We start from the raw sequence: 23,273 nt of genomic DNA, 5'->3' as shown, positions 1-23,273 counted from the left end.
TACCATCACTCGGCATACTTTCATTACGAAAGTACCATGACTCCGCAATGCTATTATAACGCATGGCATTACATTTTATATTCTTTTACCACGCATACATTTACAACGAAATTCGTTGTAAAAGCATGTCTTTTAAGTTTGGATAAGGTAAATATGGGTATAGGGGTATATGTTTTGGGGTACTGAGGTATATGTTTTGGGGTGTTTGGTATTTTAAGGGTTCAGATATAGTTTTGGGTTGTGGGGTACAGGGGTAGTTTTAGGGTTTAGGAATAGGTATGGTTTTTGGGGTACAGGGGTATTTTAGGGTTCAGGGCTAGGTTTGAACTTTGGGGTATAGGGGTATTTTTAGGGTTCAGGGCTAGGTTTGGGTTTTGGGGTATAGGGATATTTTTAGGGTTCGGGGCAAGGTTTGGGTTTTGGGGTACAGGGGTATTTTAGGGTTCAGGGGTACGTTGGGGTTTTGGGGTACAGGGTTATTTTTAGGGTTCAGGGCTAGGTTTGGGTTTTGGGGTACAGGGGTATTTTTAGGGTTCAGGGGTAGGTTTTGGTTTTGGGGTACAGGGGTATTTTAAGGGTTCAGGGCTAGGTTTGGGTTTTGGGGTACAGGGGTATTTTTAGGGTTCAGGGGTAGGTTTGGGTTTTGAGGTACAGGGGTATTTATAGGGTTCAGGGCTAGGTTTGGGTTTTGGGGTACAGGGGTATTTTTAGGGTTTATGGATAGGTTTGAGTTTTGGGGTACAGGGTATATTTATAGGGTTAAGATGGGTTAGGGTTTAAGGGTGTTGGGGTATTTTAAGGAGTAAGGGTGGGTTACGATTATCAGGTACTGGGGTATTTAAAGGGAGCAGGGTTGGATTAGCACACAATATGAGACATGGCATGAAGGGCGGAACGTACCACGCGCCCCAAGCGTTTGTCACGCCCCCAGCACACGCCCACAGCACAACACAGACACGCCCACAAGGGACTACTTTGCTGGCACGGTTCTTTTACCTTTTAAATGCATATGGTGGGCGTCTGCATAGCTTATGCCCTTCTGCTGCAACTGTCCTTTCGAATGCTGTATTGGGTGTTGTGATTGGTGCTGTGGTTCCTGAGATTACCCGCCTCAAAGGTTTGGGCTCTCTCTTTATTATATTAGTATAGATATAGATATGCTAAACCTGTTACACTGTTAAATAAACCGGTCCCCATAGGATTATCATCTAAAGAAGAAGAACGCAGAAAGAGCAGTAGTAAGATAGCAACATCCCTGAGAGAGTGTAGCATGGACACGCTAAAAGCAAACAAGCACTGGCAAAATCCACAAATCTCACCTTTATAATTCCTTGCCAATGTTTGTTCAAACAGCATTATTGAAAAAAAGTTCAAGAAAAATAACATCTCAAAATAATGCAGGGCTACGGACAGATGAAGGGCACTGTTGGAGGATGATAGTGAGGACATCCCTGAAAAGCCTCAATAAAGGCTGCCGAATCCTGGTGCACTGTAATGTCATAATTTATTATACTTTAAAAAAGAATGCAATTGAATATATAATGAAAAATGGGTTGTAGAATTCGCCATTTTTCCCAAATTTTCTTGAGGGGAGAACCCCTTCCCCCAGCACCAAACCCACTTTTAGTGGCCAGGCTCGCTCGCTGCGCTCTCTATGCACTGTATGGGGGCTGGTCTGACACCATTTGCCAGGGCTGCTTTGGGGTCCCGGTCCGGCCCTGGAAGGAGATATATACATATGACTCTTTAGAGAGACTCCAAAAGACTTCTTTGAAATTGAGGATGAGATATATTTATTTGCTTCTAAACAAAAACATTCCCTCTCTGAACCTTACTGGAGACTCGGGTCCAGATAACCTCCAGACCATACAATTGGCACACAAATGATGGACCGAATGCGGAATTGGTGGGTCTAGTTGTTTTCCATAGTTTTTCCAAGGGATATTAACATGGGAATTTTCTGGAAAGTTAGAAGGGGTAATTATAAAAGCTATACCCGTGGCCGGAGATTAAACAGGACCTAACAGAAAGCAGATGTTTAAAATGTTTGCTGAGTCGCCTGAAAAAGTCAATGGTCCTGGCCGTAGGAGTAAATGTAAATGCAACAGCATGGTCTTCTTTAGCTTGGGTTTTTATACTTTATGCACTTGGGTAAGGCACTACACATCAATGCTAAACTGCAGCTCTATATGGACAGCAAATAAGAAAATAAAAAGTAAAAAGTTGAAAATGGGCAAAAATGATGAGAACAGTTCTATCTTGGTTATGTAGTGTGAGCCACAAAAATCTACATTGCCATACTCCAACGCTAATCAAATTCAAATTCAAAATACTTTATTCGGTTTTTCATGTTAAAAACCATAAAAGCAATGTTACAATATAGACATAAAACTCTGATACAACAAGGTTCTAGGCAAAATGATTAATCTCATTTAATGTGTACAAGTCCAATCTTGTTTTTAGGAGAGTCTTGGTTAAGAGTTTCTGTATATCCATTTTTTGAAAGTACACAGAGTCCAGAGATGAGAGTGGGTTTATTAGAAAAGGGTTAAAGAAAGAATGTATTATTTCAGAAATGATTATTACTATCCAGAAAAACAGGGGAAATTATATCTGTGGCATGACCACTAAATGTAAATAAAGTACTTATATTATTAGACTGTCTTATTTTATGGAAAATAAGGAGGTGAATCCAGGTAGAAGAATGAAGTGCTGGTTTTAGAGTCATTTTTGCTTTAGAGAGGTATTTAATCACAGCAATCAAGTTCTTAGATGATATTGAAAGTGATTGTATGCAATTTTATTGCTCACTTTTGCATTTATTTTATTTACTTAATTAAATATGTAATTTTGTAAATTGTTGGTTTGTTGTTTAAAGACTATGGTATTAATACACTAAATTTGGTTGATTTTAGTAACAGCTCTGTTCTACCTCTCTAGAACACAAGTACACCCGCTCAGTATACTGCCAATAAGGCTCCAGATTGCTAAATGGGAATGGGAAGCCTAAAGGTAGATGTGTATAGTGTCTAATATGCCATCAAGTTACACATTCGCCCAGAGGCCACAACAAGCCAGCTTTCCAGTCAGTGTCTTACAATGCGAGAGACATGGACAAGAATTGGCAAAGCCAATAGGTCTCGAGAGATATTGATTTATTTTATTTCAGCTGTGTTGAATAGCTCTATGGTTGTTCAGTATGTTTAAAGCTTTATTCTGATTTGCTATGAAACAGCCATTTTTCTTTTGTTATCTATTTATGTGTGAGGGATAGTTTGAGCTTTGAATTGCAATATGAAAGGAAGGGAGGTAGCTTGTAAAAAGTATTAAGATATAGTAAACACTGCATTTTTATGGGAGTTTATGGCTGGTTTATATAGAGAATTGGATAGGTAGTGGTAGATAATAAGGTGGTTAATGGGTAGTGTGATAGTAAATACATAATTTATAGTGGAAAGGACTGCTTAATTTAAATTTATGAAATCATTTAATCTAAATTGATGAAAATTGGGATTGTGGTGCAATTTATTTAACGTGAGCATGTAAAAATGATTTATGAAATTTCATCCGTAACATAGGAAGTGCACTGTACATTCAGTTTCCTTTGAGAGAAGAAAGTGTGTGTATATAACCGGCAAGCAAGTCCCAGACGTTGATAACAAGTGTGCTTGAACTAAGAATTAATGCTATTTGTTTTTAAGTACAGCAATAAATGTGTCAGTGAAGCTCATTTTTTGGCATAATAAAGGTTTAAATAAAACTTGAGTTGTGGGAGAAGTTGCCAGAGTTGGCATTGAAAGCACTATAGGAATATGCTTCCTATGGACACCAGTGCTGCCAATTCACTTGCCTCATTTAGAAAAGGCTTTAAAGCTTGGCTATTTCGAAACAAGTTTTCCCTCATATCTCAGGGCTCACGTTTCAGGTTTAGCGCCAAGACACCTTCGGGTAAGTGTGTGTATATAACCGGCAAGCAAGTCCCCGACGTTGATAACAAGCGTGCTTGAACTAAGAATTAATGCTATTTGTTTTTAAGTACAGCAAAAAATGTGTCAGTGAAGCTCATTTTTTGGCATAATAAAGGTTTAAATAAAACTTGGGTTGTGGGAGAAGTGCAGTCGCAAATAATGTTGAAGGATGCCTAACTTAAACAAGCATTAGAAATGCAATAGGTCTCGCAGCATTAGAGTTAGTGCTTTTAGAATTGTTTATGGGTTTTTTTGTAAATCTTTAGCATGAGGTTGAGGGTGAGTGAGGGTGAGGGGTTGAGGGTGAGTGAGGGTGAGGCTGAGGGGTTGAGGGTGAGTGAGGGGTTGAGGGTGAGGGGTTGAGGGTGAGTGAGGGTGAGGGGTTGAGGGTGGGTGAGGGGTTGAGGGTGAGGGGTTGAGGGTGAGGGTGAGTGAGGGTGAGGGTGAGTGAGGGTGAGGGTGAGTGAGGGTGGGTGAGGGTGAGGGTGAGTGAGGGTGGGTGAGTGTGAGTGAGGGTGAGTGTGAGTGAGGGTGAGTGGGGGTGAGTGTGGGTGAGTGGGTGAGGGTGAGGGATTGAGGGTGAGGGGTTGAGGGTGAGTGAGGGTGAGGGGTTGAGGGTGAGTGAGGGTGAGGGGTTGAGGGTGAGTGAGGGTGAGGGAGGGTGAGGGGTTGAGGTTGAGGGGTTGAGGGTGAGTGGGGGTGAGTGAGGGTGAGGGGTTGAGGGTGAGTGAGGGTGAAGGTGAGTGAGGGTGAGTGAGGGTGGGTGAGGGTGAGTGAGGGTGAGGCTGAGGGGTTGAGGGTGAGGGTGAGTGAGGGGTTGAGGGTGAGGGGTTGAGGGTGAGTGAGGGTGAGGGGTTGAGGGTGGGTGAGGGGTTGAGGGTGGGTGAGGGTGAGTGAGGGTGAGTGAGGGTGAGGGTGAGTGAGGGTGAGTGAGGGTGAGGGTGAGTGAGGGTGAGGGTGAGTGAGGGTGAGTGAGTGTGAGTGAGGGTGAGTGGGGGTGAGTGTGGGTGAGTGTGGGTGAGTGATTGAGGGTGAGGGGTTGAGGGTGAGTGAGGGTGAGGGGTTGAGGGTGGGATTATACAGTCAGTCCCTCGGTCACAAGACCTGCCAGGAGGGCTGTGCTGTGGTAGGTTTATCCTGGACGTGCTGTGCTGCCCTGCCCTGCCCTGCCCCCGGCTGCAAGGGTGCTCCAATGCTGGCCACGCACTTCTCTGTAACGGGTGTCATGTGAGCAGGCGTCATCTGACACGGCCTAGCAACCGCGCGAGCCCAGCGTGGAGACCGCAAACACCAGAGCCTGCTATCGGCGCAGGAGCAACTCGCTGCAAGGGCGCCTCGCCCTGCACCACCTCTGGGATACACGGCGACCCTGCACTGAAAGGAAGAAATGGATCTTAGGCAGCTCAGCGAGCTTCACTCTGATTGCACTGAACAAAGAAGCGTGCATTTTCCCTCTTTAACCAACATGCCAGAGGCTTCTGCTCACACTATTGCCGAGTAAGGCTAGGAGCAGGGTTTAACACAGTTACATCAGAAAAATCTTCGGGTGACGCATTACCAGCTCGTTCAAATATATATAACATTAAAGCAGTGACTTCTCAAGACACGTGACACAGAACCACAGAGCGTACCCGAGGCGAAAACATGGGAGCTGTACACAAAACCTCTCCCAATAATTGTAATGAAAATAAAAAAAATCAATAAAAAAAAAAAACAGTAAGTACAATAACTGTTGCTATTTTTCTAAAGTATTGGAATGGCGAGTAACCTTGTCATCCGCAAATAAAACAGCAAATGTTGTTTTAATTATTTTATTTTCCGGTCTTTCCAAGTCTGTGTAAGAGGAATGGCGGTGTAAGGAAACTCGTGCAACCGTGGCGATCACCAACTCAGCCTGAATCTAGGTGCACTGGGAAAACTGTGAGTAAATGGGTGAACTGTTAAGAAATACAGCGATGCAATGTTAAGGGGAACTGCGAGGCAAGGCGGAGGTAGAGCTTGTATCTTTACTGAGGACTATTCCCGTTTGTGACATTTCATCGCGAGGTGAAAAAGACAGCTGGTGTCAACAAATTAACTTTTGTCAACTATAAAACAAGCCTTTCACCGTAACACGGCGGGCAGGGGAGGGGGCGGAGAGGGAGAGGAGAAATGCGACACGGAGGGAGGGGGAGGGGGAGGGGGCGGAGCGGGGAGGGGGCGGAGAGGGGAGAGGTGCGACACGACGGAAGGAAGAGAGGGGAGGGGGAGGAGAAAGAGAAATGCGACACGGCGGGAGGGGGCCTAAAGTATTGGAATGGCGAGTAACCTTGTCATCCGCAAATAAAACAGCAAATGTTGTTTTAATTATTTTATTTTTCGGTCTTTCCAAGTCTGTGTAAGAGGAATGGCGGTGTAAGGAAACTCGTGCAACCGTGGCGATCACCAACTCAGCCTGAATCTAGGTGCACTGGGAAAACTGTGAGTAAATGGGTGAACTGTTAAGAAATACAGCGATGCAATGGCGGGGGAGGGCGGGTTTGGAATGACGAGCTCGCGAGGCGGTGTTGGCGGGGAGGGGGCGGAGCGGGGGAGAGGGTGTGTGTGAAACGAGACGGAGGGGAGAGAGGGGAGGGGGAGGAGAAAGAGAAATGCGACACGGCGGGAGGGGGCGGAGCGGGGGAGAGGGTGTGTGTGTGTTGTTAGGAGACGGACGTGCACGCGCCCGTGACTTTTAAGGTCAATGCGCATGCGCATAAGCTTAATGCGCATGCGCATTGACCTTAAAAGTCACGGGCACTGCAAGGAATCGCCACGATTCCTTGCAGTTGGATAAAGAGTGGATGAGCCCCTATAGTCTTGCTTGCTCGATGCGCATGCGCATCGACAGGCGAGACCTAAAAATGAAAGGCAGCATTGTTCGAGGTGGAATAAAGGTAAATTTAAAGCTGAATGTAAATGTTGCCCTCTTGGTCACTTTTTGGATACCTATTAGCTAAAATAAGTGATGGGTAACATTTTCCCATTTTTGCAGTCACAACTATTGTTAAAAGCAGTCTAACAAAAGCATTGTTCGAGGGCAATACAACTGTGGTTGAGGTGCAGTTGAAAATATTGTTTAAAGCCATCTAACATTAAGAATTTGAAGGCAGCATTGTTCCAGGTGGAATTAAGGTAAAAGTAACAAGCCCTCACATGCAATGCCTGTTTTGTTTGAGATAAGAAAATGAGCTTCACATACTGCGTTCACTTGCAATGCTGAGGAAAGGGGACTAGATTAACCTTTTTTACACGTCAACGTGAACTACTTTGAACCGCAATCACAAGAAGATGTGAATGAGGCTCCACAGCTTCAAAGGCTATAGCTCTAGACATAAGGAAATACATACTAATGCAGATCAGTGGCATCTGAAGCTGCGAAACCAGTAAAAGTCCAGAGTTGGCATTGAAAGCACTATAGGAATATGCTTCCTATGGACACCAGTGCTGCCAATTCACTTGCCTCCTTTAGAAAAGGCTTTAAAGCTTGGCTATTTCGAAACTAGTTTTCCCTCATATCTCAGGGCTCACGTTTAGCGCCAAGACACCTTCGGGTATTCGTGCGCTTAATAGGTTATATTAACATAACATAATATTTCTTTTATCTCAAAGGAAATGGAATGCAACAGAGTGTGTATAACCTGCAAACAGTTCCACAAATGTGATAACGATTGTCTGAGTTCAGAGTAAACAAACGCTCACGTACAAAGTCCCCTAACAGTCACACATTAAACACAAACTCAGTAAAATGAAAATTGTTTACAAAAAACCACAGTAAGGATATGGCCTAGATGCAGTTGCAAACAGTGGTGAAAGCTAAATAAACAAGCGGTTAGAGGACAGGAGGGAGCAGACGACAGAGCAAGAAACAAAAGATGCAATGTTCTCCTACCTTGATAAACACGACTTTTGACCTGAAAGTAAAAAACAGAAAAAGATACAAACACTAGGTTAATTAAATCATGGCAGCACCTTAACAACTCACATAGCTTTATACTTTCAATAATAAGCACTGAGAAGCAAAGACCACATAAAAAAGGCTTGACCATTGACAAATGGAACATTTGCCAATGTTTGTTAACTGTGCAAAGAATAACACAGTCAATAAGAACTCCTGGATTAATGCCCTAGATCAGGGCTAGAGTTCGACAAAAATCAGCAGATGGACCACTTAAGAGAGCTCATGCACACTACAAGACAACCGTGACAATAGTCAACGGCTGATAGGAAATGCAAGGCACCTCTAAACTTTTTCTTAATCTACTTTTACTGCTACACCATTATCCATGCTATTTCAAAAACAAATCATCATCTTCTTTGTACATCCCAGAATTTTTTTCATTATTTCAATTCCTAGGTAGCGGTCGCAACACTTTTGCTATGATGATGTATATTTATAATATTTGGGTGAAAAAAACTATTTGTGCCACCTTCTCTCCCTTTCTTCAGCAACTTCAAACTTTGGCCAGTAGTTTCAACTGAAAAATCATTGGTGCTCGTACATTTTATCCTTTAAGAATAGATTATATCTGAATATCTTGTTATTTTGCCAGTGTTCACAGGCTTCATTCACCACTGGAGTCTGTTTTAAGTGGGTCTTTGGTTTAAATCTAGAACTATCAAGGAAACTATTAGAAATTGGGGTATTGGTTTACTGGGGTGTAAGCAAAGGTGAAGCAGCAACCACAATTCTAGTCAGGGTAAGGCACAAGCAAACCCCAAATTAACCTGTGCTGAACCCCCTGGTAGCTTGGCACAGAGCCGTCAGGCTTAACTTCGAGGTAATTTGTATAGTATTTGTGAAACACTTCAAACAGTGACAGTGAAAACACCACACAAAAAGGATCCCACAACCCGGTTAGAAGAATAGAGATTAATTTAATAAATAAAACAAGACCAAAATAACAACAATCCAATCAGCAGAACCAGAGATATTCAATTATAAAGCTTTAGGGTAAAAGAGCTGCAAAAAGCACATAGCGCCAACTGTGGATATCCGGTCGCCCTGGACCTCAAGATCAGGCCGACCACGAAAGAGCACCGGCCAGCTACAGGGACCCAGTTAGGCCAGCTGAGCAAAGTACCATTAGTCCAGATTGCGAAGCATTGCGTGGATCCAGATGCTGTGCAGCCGAAGCGTCCATGGGTTTCAAGATGTGTTGAGGCTGTGGTGCCAGGTCCAGTTGCGTCGTCATCGAGGATCCAGTCACCAGGTCTTGTGATGTGAAGTCCGCCGGAGAGGTGGTGCGCAGCTGGTGACGCGTCAGTTCGGAGGAACTACAAGGCTGCGATGAGGAGTCTGGCATCATTATCGAGGCTGTCATCAACAAGCGATTTGGGGACTGGGACACGTGTAAACTTTTCACAAACTGAGTGAAATTGATTTTTCACTTGCACTGTGCATGTGAGGACTGGGGTCAGGGATGCCCCACGCCGCTGGAGTGATGCATCTGTTCCAAGGACTGGACAGGCAAGGCAGGTCTTTGCCACTGGTCCACTCTATGCAGCAGCAGCGATGTGGCAGTTCTATTCGGAGATGCATCACCCAGCTTGGGAGATGTGTTGGTTTCGCTGGCAAGCACCTTGGACTAACTTCCAAGGGTCCAGGACTGGGGTGACATCACTCGGCAGGGTAGACTCACAGACGGCAGAGCCCAGGCTCAAGGTTGTTGGAAGCCTGTTTAGATCAGGCAACCAGTCAACTAGCCCTTGGAGTCACTCTGAATTCTGGGGTCAAGAGACACAGGTCCCATCCTTCTCACCCAGACAAGAAGGCAGCAGGGCAGCACAGCAGTTCCTTCAGGGCAGCAGAGTGGCAGTCCTTCTTCCTGGCAGAGCATACACAGGTCCAGAAGTACACTGAAGTGGTGGAAGTCCTTTAGTTCACAATTGTGTATTAAAGCTTCTTGAGACATGTCTTTGAAGTGCACATATGATCTGCCTTCCTTGCCCTGGCTCTAGACTAACTACAGGGGGTAGGTAGTCCTTTGTGTGGAGACAGGACACAGCCTAATCAGGTGTAAATAGGGCTGGACCCAGCTCCTCCTGCTCATCCTGCCAAGCATGATCCGTTCAGTCACATCTAAGCTGCCATTGTGTGTGGCTGTCTACGAGAAATACACAAAGCCCAACTCCAATTACACCCAGTCTTGTGACCAGAAAGCGACTGCAGGCACCAAATAGCTAAGACAAGAAAATGTCAACTAACTAAAAGTGCCAATTTCAGAACAGCAATTTAAAATCCGACTTCACCATAAGTTAGGATTATAAATTAGAATTCCAGACGCCAAACATGAGTCAATTATCACTTCCCATTTAGAACTTACACTTATAAAATGTAACAAGCATTTGCAATGCCATAGGTCTCACATTTGCAAGAGTTTGAGCTATTGCCAATGCAAATAACGATGCCTTTTTATGTATGTGTTTTGTAAACCTGCCAGCGTTGCGTAAACATGCACTTTGTACTTCTAGTCATGGTTACGAGAAGCAAGGCTGGCAGTAACTGCGTGTCTTTTACTACTAGCCTTGCTTCTAGTAAGTAAGGACTATAAGTACAAAGTTTACGCACCGCTTGCAGGTTTTTAAAACACAAAAAAAAAGCGTTGTCATTTACAATGCAAATAGCTCTACTCTCGCAAATGCGAGATCTGTTGCATTGCACATGCATGTTTTTGGATGATGCTAAACAGCACCAGCAAAATGCATTGCAAAGGCAAGACCAACTGGCTTTGCCAACAGTTATTTTATTCCTGTTTTTCACTGCTACAGACCTAACCCGGAGGGCATAGAAGCGCTTTACAGTGAGCAATGATGCAAAAAGACCCTTTCAGTTTACAGAGTTTTTCCGAGGTACATCTTTACGTGAAATGGGGAAATGCATACACGGTCATATCTATTATACTAACATTATATACAGATGTGCATGTCAAAGATGTTTTTAATGTTGTTTAAATAGATACTTGCTGTCAGGTAGGGAGTATTGGTATTACTTTATTTTTTTTAAAAGGGGGTTGGCTGTACAATGGGAGCGTACCGGACCTTTTCCGTAGCAAACAGCCCGGTACTCAGATATTACGAGTGCCAAGACTTCCATATTTCCATTTTGGCTTGATGTCTCCACGGCCCACTCAACAGATCCCCAGGGTAGACAGAGTCAGCCGTGTTTTAGAGCCAACTGGCATATTCATGCTGGGGCTCTGAGGCCCATTCGTAAAACGGAAAAAGTTAAACTTGAACTTTTTATGCAAAGTTAAGTTGTAAAATAAAAAAAGCATAGGTCAGGATAAAACATTTTTTTAAACGTGGTATCTTCTGAGAAGTGACACGTAGACTTGCCCTCTTCAAAATCCCCTGAGAAGACAATGCCTGTCCTACCTTCTCAGTAACCAACCCCCAAACCCCATAACTCACACAACCTCAGGACGCCCTGATGTGGTGGCTGGAACCCTCTAGCCCACTTTCATTTAAGTCCCACAGTCAGGCTATCCCAGACGCCCCACTACCCCATCCCAGTCACTAAACTACAGATCACCAATAAGTCTTTCAGTGTCGGGTTCCAGCCATTATTGTTTGTAACACTGATGTGTAGCTTTTAATGACAAAGTGTGTTGTCTTGTGTGTTCTCTTGTGATATAGATAGCTTCATGTGATTATACCGAATTACTTTTTATGAACTGTTTGAATAACTATGTCTAGGATTTACTAGGCTCTATTAGTATATTTGTGATCCCTTTTTTATGTATTGGATTGTTTTTAACGCAGTGTATCTGCACTTTTTATGCATATGATGTTTTATACCATCAATAATTAGATTAACTTTTGTCTTTTGCGTATTCTGAACTTGAGCTTACTGTAACATCTTCTTAGCGTGTATGGCAAATGAGGAGTGATGCGAATTAGTGTGGTTCTGATCGGGGCAATACGCTGGTGTGAATATTAGTACCATGACCAACAGTCCTGAGACTTAAACCCAAAGGATATCTTCTCTCATTTAGGGACATTTGAACCTTATATTCCTCTGGTCTAAGTGGTCCCTCTCATTTGTCTATAATTCTTCTACACAGCCCAGGGGCAACAGGTGCAGAGGTATCTTTAGGCATCTGCTTTTCCTTCCCTTGGGGCAGTTGTGACAGAGGGGGCCTGCGTGCAGGGTCTGTAGGAGACATGGGCGTGGGGGGGGAGGGGTTCATGAAAGGCAAAACCACAGTGGACTCGGTCTCTGGAGGGCTGTGGGAACATGCAGACACCGGTGGCCCACTTCAACGCAGGCTTGGAGTGATGCGAGCAGTGGTGTCTTCAGGCGTTGGGTTTTGGCAGTATTGAAGTCCTCTCAGGTCTCCTGGGTTTCTTGCAGAGTGCAGGGATGCAGGTTCGCTACTTCATGAGAGTTCTTGGTTCCTGGGTGAAGTACTGCTAGGTTGCCCTGGCTTTGGAGACGCAACAGCTGCATGACAAGTCATCTTGTGGTGCAATTGTCCTAGTCAGCATGCAGGCCTGCAGGGTTGGCACCAAGTCACTTGCTGGATTTTCAGTTGTTGCGCTTTGTGACTCTTAACTTCAGTCTTCTTCTTCCAGGTAGGCAGAATCTGTTTTTATACTGCCAGGCGGTCCCCTAAATAATGAATTTAGGGAAATTAGGGAAGTGTAGGGTAGTAGCCAATGGCCTTAAGGTTGCTATGCCCCCTATTTGACCACTTCATGTGGTAAGTGGGCATAACTCTGACTCAGAATTCTTAGCTTTACCAACACAAAGATGCCTAACTCTGAAAAGTCTAGGCCACCTCAGATTCGGCCATTTTAGGGTGGTACTAGCCGGCGGGTGGACACGCCTACCTGACTAGCTAATTTTCCCAAAAGGGCTCTGAACAAAGGGGGCGGTTCCTCTCTTGTGAGGGAATCCAGACTCACATTTCAAAGGCGGTAGATTCTTTGAAGCTCCACTGCCTTGGAATGTTATTCAGCAGGTCATCCTGTGGGAGGAGGTGTTATCACCCTCGTCCCGAGCAGGCTTTGTTTCGGACCTCTTGAGAGCAAAGACTCTCACCTTGGGATCAGGCACTTGTCTACGGTGGCGGGCTGGCAGAATCCAGTCAGCCAACACACCAGGGGCTGGTAGGTTTTATGGGGTCACCTCTAAGGTGCCCTATGTGTGCATGTATTAATAAATCCACCACTGGAATCAGTGTGACTTTATTAATACGAGATGTTGGATATCAAACATCCCTATTTTCAGTGAAGCCATCATGTAGCTGGGGAACTCGTTTTCACCAGCACATGTTTTAAAAATGGCTTCCATGGTCACTTGCACTGGCAGTAATGGAACTGACCAGCACTGGGGCATATCTGCTCATGCAGCTATGCCCTCACATGTAATATAAAGAACACTGCCTTAGGGCTATAATGCCTGCTGTAGGGATGACTTACAAATACTACATGCAGTGTTAAGGGACATGGCACACAGTAATGTTGTGTTTTCCCTTTGGTTTGCACCAAAACACGCAGCCTGCAATGGCAGTCATGTATGAGTTAGGTGAGGGGTCTCTTAGGGTGGCACAATTTGTGCTGTAGCTGTGAGAGACCCTTCTTTAGTGCCTCATGCCCTAGGTAACAGGGGTACCATTTACTAGGGACTTGCAGAGATTGTTAAAGGTTTTGCCAATTGGGGGGGGGGGGGGGGGGGGTCAGTTTTAAATTTTTGGGAAAGAGATCTGGCATTAGGGATCTGGTTAGCAGGAACCCAGTGCACATCCAGTCGAAATTACATCAAATACCAGGTAAAAAGTGGGTTTGACAATGTCAAAAAGGTGCACTTTCATACAACTAGGGGCTTGTACGTAAATTTTATATATGCAAATTGGGTATCAGCCAATTTTGCTATGCTTAGGGGAAAGAGCATAAGCACTTTAGCACTGGTTAATAGTCCTAAGGCCAGCAAAAGTAAAGTCAGCAAAAACGTGAGGCTCGAAGGCAAGGATACTAGGTCTAACAGAAACGTACATGTGTAGTATCTTCAATCTGTTTTCTTCCCCTAATTATACTTATTGACACTTTTATGGTGCTTTATATAGACAATAGTAATCGCCAAGTGATTCAGCACATAACAAGCTTTGTTCTGTCTGAGTTGTGAAACTGCCAGGTCAAATCAATAGCTACAAACAAAATTCCAAGCTTGCTTAAACAAGTACCTTTCAATGATTTTATGAAGGCTAAAGACTTGCTAACGTTCATTGCCCCAATACAATTCAGCACAGTTTGATGAGTCAAAGATCAGCCCCTCATGTCATATGTATGGATCGTCTCTTGAGAGTACCCCACTACCAATGACGGGTGTTAGTTGGCATGCAATGTAGGCAGTAAATGGTGTGCAGATCAACATGATTCTCCGACTAAATGTTAAATACTGAACCAGACCATGAGCTGGGTGAAGTGGTGAACATTCCTGGTACTTGTTATGATTCAGGAAGTTGCCATTAGAGCAGCTGTAACTAACAGCCTGAGGTTATATCCATAGACTAGTCAAGAACTTACCTATTCCTGCCACATATATATTAGGCCACGATTTCTCCAGGAAAAGAATAGAATGCCCAAATCAAATGAGCAGGAAGTTGATTATCTTCGTAAAGTAAAAAAGACTGATGTGAAAGTGAGACTTGTTTTTTAAAGATCAGTCATATTTTATTGCTATTCTTTCTTTTTTTTTTTTAAACAGATTTTTATTGACAGATCACATATACAGCCGCACATCTCTGTACCCCAGAGGTATCTGCCAAGTATCAATAGACATGAAGAGAACAACGCAATCCATCATTACTTTCATAGTCAGAACAACAGGTTCTTTGCAGTTAACTAGTGCCCCCAACTAGCCCCAATCCCATCCCACCCGGATCCCTCCCCCCTTGCAAGGCATTCGATCGATCCAGCCACCTCAGGCACACACATCATACAGCACGGCTCACTCATGCTTCTAATTCCGGGTCTGGCTCCAACGGGGGCTCTAGACAGAGTCCTCTGTAGTCAGCCCACCTTTTCCAAATCTTGTAATGTTTGCGGGGGCAACCCCGGGCAAGGAAGAGAGGTCTCTCCATCCCCATACAGAAATCCAGGCCTCTATTCCAAGCGACAAGTGACGGGGCTTGCGGGTCCTTCCAGGCCCTGGCTATGTCTCACTTGGCGATCGTAAGTCCCAATAATAACAAATGCCTCTTGTATAGGTTGCCTCCCACTCCCTCTAGCACATGCAACAGGCCCAAGCGCGGCGTGCGCGGGAGCACCCAGCCCAACGCCTCATCCAGACCATTCCAGACACCTCGCCAGAACCACTCCAGGCGCCCACAGCTCCACACCGTATGGAGGAAAGTACCCTCCTCACTCCCACACCTAGTATACTCTAAAGATGCAATAAGTCCCGCCCTCCACAGCCGCTGCCTTGTATAGTATACTCTATGAAAGTACTTAAATTGGATCAGCCGGAGGCAGATTGAAATGGCTGCGCCTCTAGGACTCGCCAGTGCCTCGTTCCAGTCCTCCTCCAGTGGTCCGACATCCTCCTCCCATTTCTCCTTAAGTGAGCCTAAATCAGAGGAGCAGTGTATAATCAGGGATTGGTAGATGCGTGAAATTTTCTTAGTATCCAACTGCCCCATAAAGACCCGGGCCTCCAATGGGCTAAACTCGGGAAGCGACATCAGACCCTCCAGGTCCGGAGCCATGCTTGTAGGTAACGGAAAAACTGCGTACGGGGCATGCTATACTCAGCACTCAGGTCTTGAAATGACTTAAGTGTCGTCCCTGTCATATCATCACCCAATCTAGAGATGCCAATGGCGTCCCATCCCGCGAACCCCGCCAGGGTTGCCAGACCTGGAAGGCGGCCATTGCGCCAGAGGGGGGTCACTTTGGTCAGAGTATGCCACCATCCCATCCGCTTCAGCGCTCGCCGCCAGACGTCGAAAACAACTTGCGTCGCCATCGGCAAGGCCCTGCGTTCCTTCGGTGCATTAAGCAGCGTGTGGAGCGTATGCGGCTCCATCAGTAGTCTTTCCAGCGCATAAGCAGGGTCTCCTCTGTCCCAATACCACCATTCGTTTAGGACTAGGAGATGGGACGCTTGGTAATAGGAAAGAACGTCTGAGGTCGCCAACCCCCCTCCGTACGTACAGCGGAAGCATGTGCGCAGCGCCACTCTAATGGAGCCACCCACCCAGAGAAACTGTCCCAAGATTGTGTTTACACGCTTAAACCATGAAGGTTGGACCAGGTATTGATGGTTCTGCAATTGATAAAACAGTCTGGGCAGGGCGACCATTTTAAATATGGCCGATCTGCCATAGATGGTCAGCGGCATGCAGGACCATATTTTAATATCTGCCTGAGTCTGTTCCCACGCCGGCACTACATTGAGCTCCCATGCGACAGCTGGGATCTCGGTGAGGAACACTCCCAGGTATTTAATTCCTCCACTGGCCTTCTGGAGCTCCGATGCCCAGTCCCCAATCGTCGGACCCTGTCCTAGCACCCATAGAGTGGATTTGCGTGGGTTCCTGTATAGGCCCGATGTCTCACCAAAGATCTGCAAGATGCGCATAAGGCGAGGCCCTGATTTATTGAGATCTGTGAGGAAAAACAGAACGTCGTCCGCATATAGTGCGATACGGTCCGACAGATCACCGGTCCACTCTAAGCCCTTCATCTGCGCGTCTATTCGGACCCAGGCGGCCAGAGGCTCCATAGCTAAGGCGAATAAGTAGGGCGAGAGGGGACAACCCTGCCTGGTGCCTCTCTGGATGGGAAATCTCGAGGACACAGCGCCCGCCACCCTAACGGAGGCCGTGGGGACAGTATATAGCAGGTTCACATATGATAGAAATACCAGCCCTAAGTTCAGCCGCTACAGTAGCGAGAAAAGGTATGTCCAACTGAGTGAGTCGAACGCCCTGTCCATGTCCGCCAAGAAGAGCGCCGCCTGCACCCCAGAAGAACGAATCGCCCTAATCGCGACGTGAGCTCGCCTGATGTTGTGCAGCGTCGCCGGCTTGGGCATAAAGACGGCCTGGTCTGGATGTATAAGTTCGGTAATATACAGCAGTAGTCTGTTGGCCAGAGCCCTGGCTAAGATTTTGGCCTCTACATTCAATAGGGAGATCGGGCGATACAACGCAAATTGCTCAGGGGTCCGGCCGGGTTTGTGGAAGACCACTACCTCTGCGTGTCTCCAGTTCTGGGGCATGCAACCAAGTTCCCGTGCCTCCTCTACTACTGCCCTGTACTGGGTTCCCAGCTGGAGGTGAAATTTCTTAAAGAATTCACTGGGAAAGCCGTTGGGGCCAGGGGCTTCCCCGTATTCAATTCCCCCAGAGCGACTCTCAGCTCGTCCTCAGTTAATGGCTTGTCCAGACTTTTGCGGGCTTCATCTGTAATCACTCGCGGCGGCAGGTCTGCTATGAATTTGTCAACCAAACTCGCATCAATGCATTCATGTGGAGAGTACAGATCGGCATAATAGGTCGCAAAGCCCTCCGCAAGAAACATGGGGTCGGTTATCAGGGCGCCGGAGTCATCAAGAATTCTCGGAGGGGTCTGGGTTTGGAACTGGCCCTGGCACAGTCTATGTAGCATGGTCCCAGATTTATCCCCCCACTGATACACCCTGCTACGGGTCGCCAGCCACATCTGCCGCGCCTCGTCTAATAACAATAAGGCATAGGACTGCTGCGCCAGCAGTAGCTGCTCCAGCGCCCGGTCCACTACCCCTAGACCACTACGTCGCTCCAAGTCCCGTATGTCCGCCTCCGCTCGATCAATAGTCTCCCTACGCCGCCTTCTGTCTGCCACACACCACGCTATATCTATACCCCGCAATGTGGTTCATGGCTTCCCAGAACGTCGCCCTATTCGCAACTGTTCCAGTATTCTCAGCCAGATATTGCGCTATGGCTTTCCGCATGTGAGCCTGATACTCTCCTAGCTGCAAGTGCCAAACCGAGAGGCGCCAGCGAAATGGCTGCCTCCTCCAGTCTAGTCCGATGGTAACCGCTACCGGGGAGTGGTCCGAAAGCCCCCGTGGCAAAATATCTGCAGCCTTCACCCTACCCTGAGCCGCCTGGGGTACAAAGATATAATCCAGTCTAGAGAAGGATTGATGGCCCGCTGAGAGGAAGGTGTACTCACGCTGTGTGCCATGTATGTGTCTCCATGTATCTGCCCATCCTAGGTTCCTAATCATGTCGTGCAATTTGGTATGTCCGGATGCCACCGCCCCCACCTCCCGCCCAGGCCTGTACCTGTCGCGTGCCTGATCTATCACATCATTCCAGTCTCCCCCAATGACGGCCAACACACTTGGGATTTCCGCCCATACTGTCAAGATCTTTTCCACCAGAGACCACTGCAAAGGGGGCGGGGCATGCACACAGCCAAACATTACCGCTTCATCCCCCAGTGTACCTTGAATGAAAACATATCGACCTTGTGGGTTGATCCAGTGGGTGGAATGCACATATGGGATCCTGCGGTGCACAAGTACGGCCACACCTCTGGACCCCCTGACAAAGCCCGCATGGAGGACCTGACTGTAGCCAAAGCGCTGGAGGCATAATGTTTTAGTCCCCAGAAGATGCGTTTCCTGTGGCTTCACAACATCTGCCCCCACTCTTTTGACCTGTTTCAGGATCGCCCCCCTCTTAATCTTGTCCAGCACACCTCGCCCGTTCCAACTGAGGACACGAAGTGTGGCCCCGGGCCCCACGGCCCCTCTATCCAGGTTCGACATCAAGGACCATTTGCCTCCAATAGCCATGTCGCTCGCCGCCTGTACGCACTTTCAGCCACCCCTGTAATCGCATCTGAGCCGTGCATTCCCACCCCCCCCCCCCCCCCCAAGTCAACACCCACCAACTCCCCAGAATCCCCCCCACCCCATACCTCAAGAAACAATGAAAGTACCTGTCGCGGTGTAGCATGGCTTCCGCCTCCCACACGAGGCCGACAACCCACCCCGCCAATGGATCCCATAACTTCAGTCAACTCACCCAACACCTACTCCCACCCACCCTATCCGCCCCATCTACAGCCATCCCTCATTCATTCGCGTGGACCCTCAGAGCGCAAATGTCTTCCGCTCCCCGCAGGCACTCGCCCCAGATAAGCAGAGAGTTAAGGCAATATAACAGCAATATGTCCCTGGGCGAGTTCACGTGCCCTTTTCCTGTTTCTCAGCCGCCCCAGTCACCTTCTCCGAAGCGGTACTCGACACGGACCGCTGTCGTGATCAGGACCTCCAATTGTCTCTACGCCTGGAGGATTTCGTCTGCGCATCTTCATGCGAGGAGTCAGAGTCTAGCCCCTGGGAAGTTTGTACTTTCGCCGGCCTAATTTCGTCTGTCTATAGAAACACGTCCTCAGGGGAATCGAAGAAGTGTGTACATGATTGATATATATATAACTCTCAGGCTGGCTGGATAGAGCAGAGCATATTGTATTTTCAGGTATCGTAGGCGGGCCTTGGCCGCCGTAAAGGACTGGCGCTGCTGTTGTACCAAGCGGGTATAGTCTGGAAAGAGCAGGACATTGTGATTTTCATAGCGCAAGGGTTCTTTCGCTCTGGCCTGCTTCAGGATCACATCCCTGTCATTGTAGTTGAGAAGCTTCGCAATCACCGGCCGCAGCCTCGCTCCCTCCGGCGGATTCTGTGTCAGGGCTCGGTGTGCCCCCTCAATAACAAAGCAACTGGACAGGGCGTCGGGCGGCATCCAACTTTCCAACCACTGTGTCAGAAAGCCCTCCATATCCCCTTTCTCACAGCCTTCGGGCAGTCTTACAAAGCGGAGGTTGTTGCGCCTGGCGCACCCTTCTGCATCCTCCACGAGATGCGCCAGGCTCTTTTGTGCGGACGCCAGGGTAGCTACCTTATGTTTGAGGGTCACCATGTCATTTTCTACCCCCGATATCCGCGTTTCAGCTTCAGTGCTGCGGGAGACTGCATTCCGCAAGTCCTGGCGAAGCAGCGTGACATCCGACCACACCGCTCCAATTTTGGCTTCCAATGCCTCCCGGAACTGGGTGATGGCGGCCATTAGTGCCTCATTGTCCGGTCCGGGTGCCTGAGGTCCACTGGAGGTCCCCGCACTGCCTCCCGGCCGCGTGAATTTGTCGATGAGACCTTGCTTGGGGCCTCCCCCACCTCCACCTACCCCTCGAGTCATGGTTGGTTCGCCGCACCAATGTCCAAATCCGCTGAGCGGACCCCTTCTGGTCACAGCCCTCGATATCTCCCACCGGGGTCCGAGCCGACCGCCGAGGAGTCCGGCCAGGCACCACATCACGGTATCCACCGTTCCCGACTGCGCCCCTCAATGTCCAGCTCCAGTAGTCATATATACAGCTGGGGCCCCCCCGTAATCCTCAGCCAGATTGCAGCCACCACTGACCCTTGTCCAATATGACGCAAGTCCACCCACTTCAGCCAAGGGGGCCCACGGTCGTTTTTACCTCAATGCAGGTGCCGTCGGGTCTCCCACCCTCCACTCGCTCCACAGGGGCCCCCAATGTTGACGGCAGGGCCAGTCGAGCCCCACGATGCTATCCGGCCGACGTCCTCCACAGCTGGGCCCTGGGTCGCTACGCTAACGCACTGCTGGGCTGCGCAAAAATCGAGGTCCCCGGCTGCCACCTCTGGTACAGGCCTTTGCCGCTCCTGATGACGTTCCCAGGGTCACTATACCTCCGGCGCGCAGCTCGTCTCTTCCCGGGGAAGACAAAAAGGAAAAGTCGCCTGCAGGGCTGCCCTACTCCAGCAGTGTGTCTTCTGCCCTCCGGCTGGACCCCCTTGCTCCGCCGCCTCCTGGTGGCCGCTGCACGAGAACAGCACTTCCCAGTCCAGGGCCGTGGCGTCTTTAGGATATATAGGGCCAGGCACGACCCTCCGCAGCCACCGGTCTGCCGCCTTCCGGCCGGGCCCCGGCCGCCTCCGGGTGATATTTCACGGGGTCGCCAAAATCGAGCGCCCCGGCTTCTACAGGCGTCCGTCTGTCCTCACTCGGCCCCCGCAGTGGATTTGGTGAATGAAGTCTAGATAGAGTACCAGAAATAGTGTGTGAGAAAGAGATAAAGAAGGGAAGACTAAAGAAGCATAACCAAATCTTGAGTGTCTAGGCGTGCGTAGCTAATCTGGTGTGCGTGGGTAAGAGGCCATTCGGAGTACCAACCAACTTGCTCACAAAGGCACCTCAGCATACCCCATGACAACACTGCACATATCTCCATGCATTATGGCCACAAATTCACAACATGATTTGTATTAAATCACATTTACTGCTTACCGCTAATGCGCATGTGTAAAGCATTTCTGTTCCAAATGTCAAGGCTGCCAAAAATAATAAATACATTTTAAAAAGTGAACAGGGAGTTTCGGCTTACTATTTGCATGAAAAGGCAAGGCTGCTCTATCTTAACCTGATCGAACCGAAGTGATGATCACCTTTAACAGGAAATGCTAATGTGACACTCAATTAAATGAATGCACTCACTATGGAAAGATGTGGGTTCCTTAAAAATGTAGAAGCATGCATGAGCTGCACTTGTTGACTAAACAAATAGTTAAAGCGGGAGCAAACAGAGCACTGTCTCAATCACAATTTCCCGGAAGGCGTGATTCGAAGCTAAGCAGGCCACACCCACACCAGAGACCTGCCTGTGGAACTGACGTTATATTTTTGGCAGGAGACATTAAGTCGATAGACGGAGGGGGTGCGACAAACTACATAACCAGGATTTAAGTGTACATCATTTCTGGTAAAGTAGTTGAATTTATGGGACCGGATGAATTTGGTTACTCTGAAGCAAACAGCTACTCATGCTTACAGGTGCAAATGGAGGAGGATAATATACCTCTGATGCTTCAGTGTGTACAAAGTGTTTATGGGATGAACAGAAGATTTGAAGATGCGTTTTTTCTGTAATGTCATACAGTAGTCTTAGGGATGGGGAAGAGGAGCACCAGCAACATCTGGTTGGATCCATCCCATTATATTTCAAACCAAATGAAAGGGAGGAGAAGGGGCTGGTTTAAGAGAAAAATTAAGGTTCAATGCCTGAATGTTGCAGGTTTCATGACCTGCTGAAATGTGGCCTGTGGGATCTGTCATAGTTTGGGATAGCCACAATAGGTTGTGCTTTTAAGTTCACTATTTGTATAGCAGGGGGCTGGATCGTTGTCAAGGGACCATTATCTTGATGTTTTATAACAAAGCGCATTTTCGTCAGGCAGGTGAGGCCGAGGCAATGGTTTTTAGAGTGCCAACAAAAGCCCTTGAATACTCCATGGCACTTGTAGACACAAAGAGGTAGAGTTAATGAGGAGTGCTCGCCCTAGAGTTTTAGGAGCCGGTGGGTAGAGTGAGGGAGTTTCTCGTCATAGTGTTTCATAGCCCATACAAGTGGCATGTAAACAAAAGAAAAAGCGCAGCACTCACCTGAAACCAGTGTAGCTGTATGTCATTTTCTCCGGCAGGTTGGAGATATGGTATCAGGCGTTTGCCATGTTCCTAATGGGAGTGGATACAGGCACTTAACTGGTTGGGAATGCAGACACCAGAGGCTTGAGCGATTCCCATTGCAGGGACCCTCTAAGCTCTACATGGTTAGATCTTATATTTCTCACCCAGGGACCCGTGGTGGTGGTGCGGCCCCCTTTTACAAATTGTACCCTAGGGGTTACAGGTAGCGGGGTTACAGGTAGCTGGGCCTACCTGGCCTCCCTGTGGTGACAGTTCAGACAAGAAAAAGAAAACTAGTCCAGGAGCAACAAAGGGAGGAAGGGAGGGGATTTGAGCATGACGCTCTGAAGGAAAGGGCCCACTTTCTCATAAGGCGCTGTGGACGAGAGGAAGGGAAAGGCAGAAAGTGGAGAGGAAGGCGGAACCCGGTAGAGGAGAAATAGTGAGCGAGGCAAGCCTAGAAAGAGTGGCCATCTAGGGAGGAGGAAAGAGGGAGGAACAGGCAAGGAGGAAGCAGCAGTAAGATGCAGCATTACTGCCTGAGCAGCCGACTTTAAAACTGGGGCACCAGGTTCAAGTTCTGGCGTTGGCTCAGCATCCTGTGATTCTGGGCATATCACTTAATCTCCCTGTGTCTGAAAAATGAATGTGCCCATCTGTAATGCAACTAGTGATCATTTGAAGCGTTTCAATAACTTTGGCTTCAGTTTGCACTATATAAAAGTGTAAAAGAAAATGAAGTCGTGTTGTGGAAGGGGGGAGGAGAGGGGTGAAACAGGGAGATTAAGTGGGA

General features: G+C 47.5%; 1 protein-coding gene across 2 annotated transcripts in view; it reads right to left on the bottom strand.

The window, feature by feature from the left end:
• The window catches only part of MIA3 (MIA SH3 domain ER export factor 3), a 340,580-nt gene that overhangs the window by 108,294 nt on the left and 209,013 nt on the right, over window positions 1–23,273 (bottom strand). For both annotated transcript variants that reach the window (XM_086927939.1, XM_086927940.1), the window contains exon 9: window positions 7,879–7,900. In XM_086927939.1, the coding sequence (XP_086784065.1) occupies window positions 7,879–7,900 (22 nt within the window). The remainder of the gene's footprint in view (window positions 1–7,878; window positions 7,901–23,273) is intronic.

Source organism: Lissotriton vulgaris, chromosome 6 (genome assembly GCF_964263255.1).
Source record: "Lissotriton vulgaris chromosome 6, aLisVul1.2, whole genome shotgun sequence".
Taxonomy (NCBI): domain Eukaryota; kingdom Metazoa; phylum Chordata; class Amphibia; order Caudata; family Salamandridae; genus Lissotriton; species Lissotriton vulgaris.
Note: the sequence above shows the minus strand (reverse complement) of the source record. Positions and strands in the feature narration are given on the sequence as shown.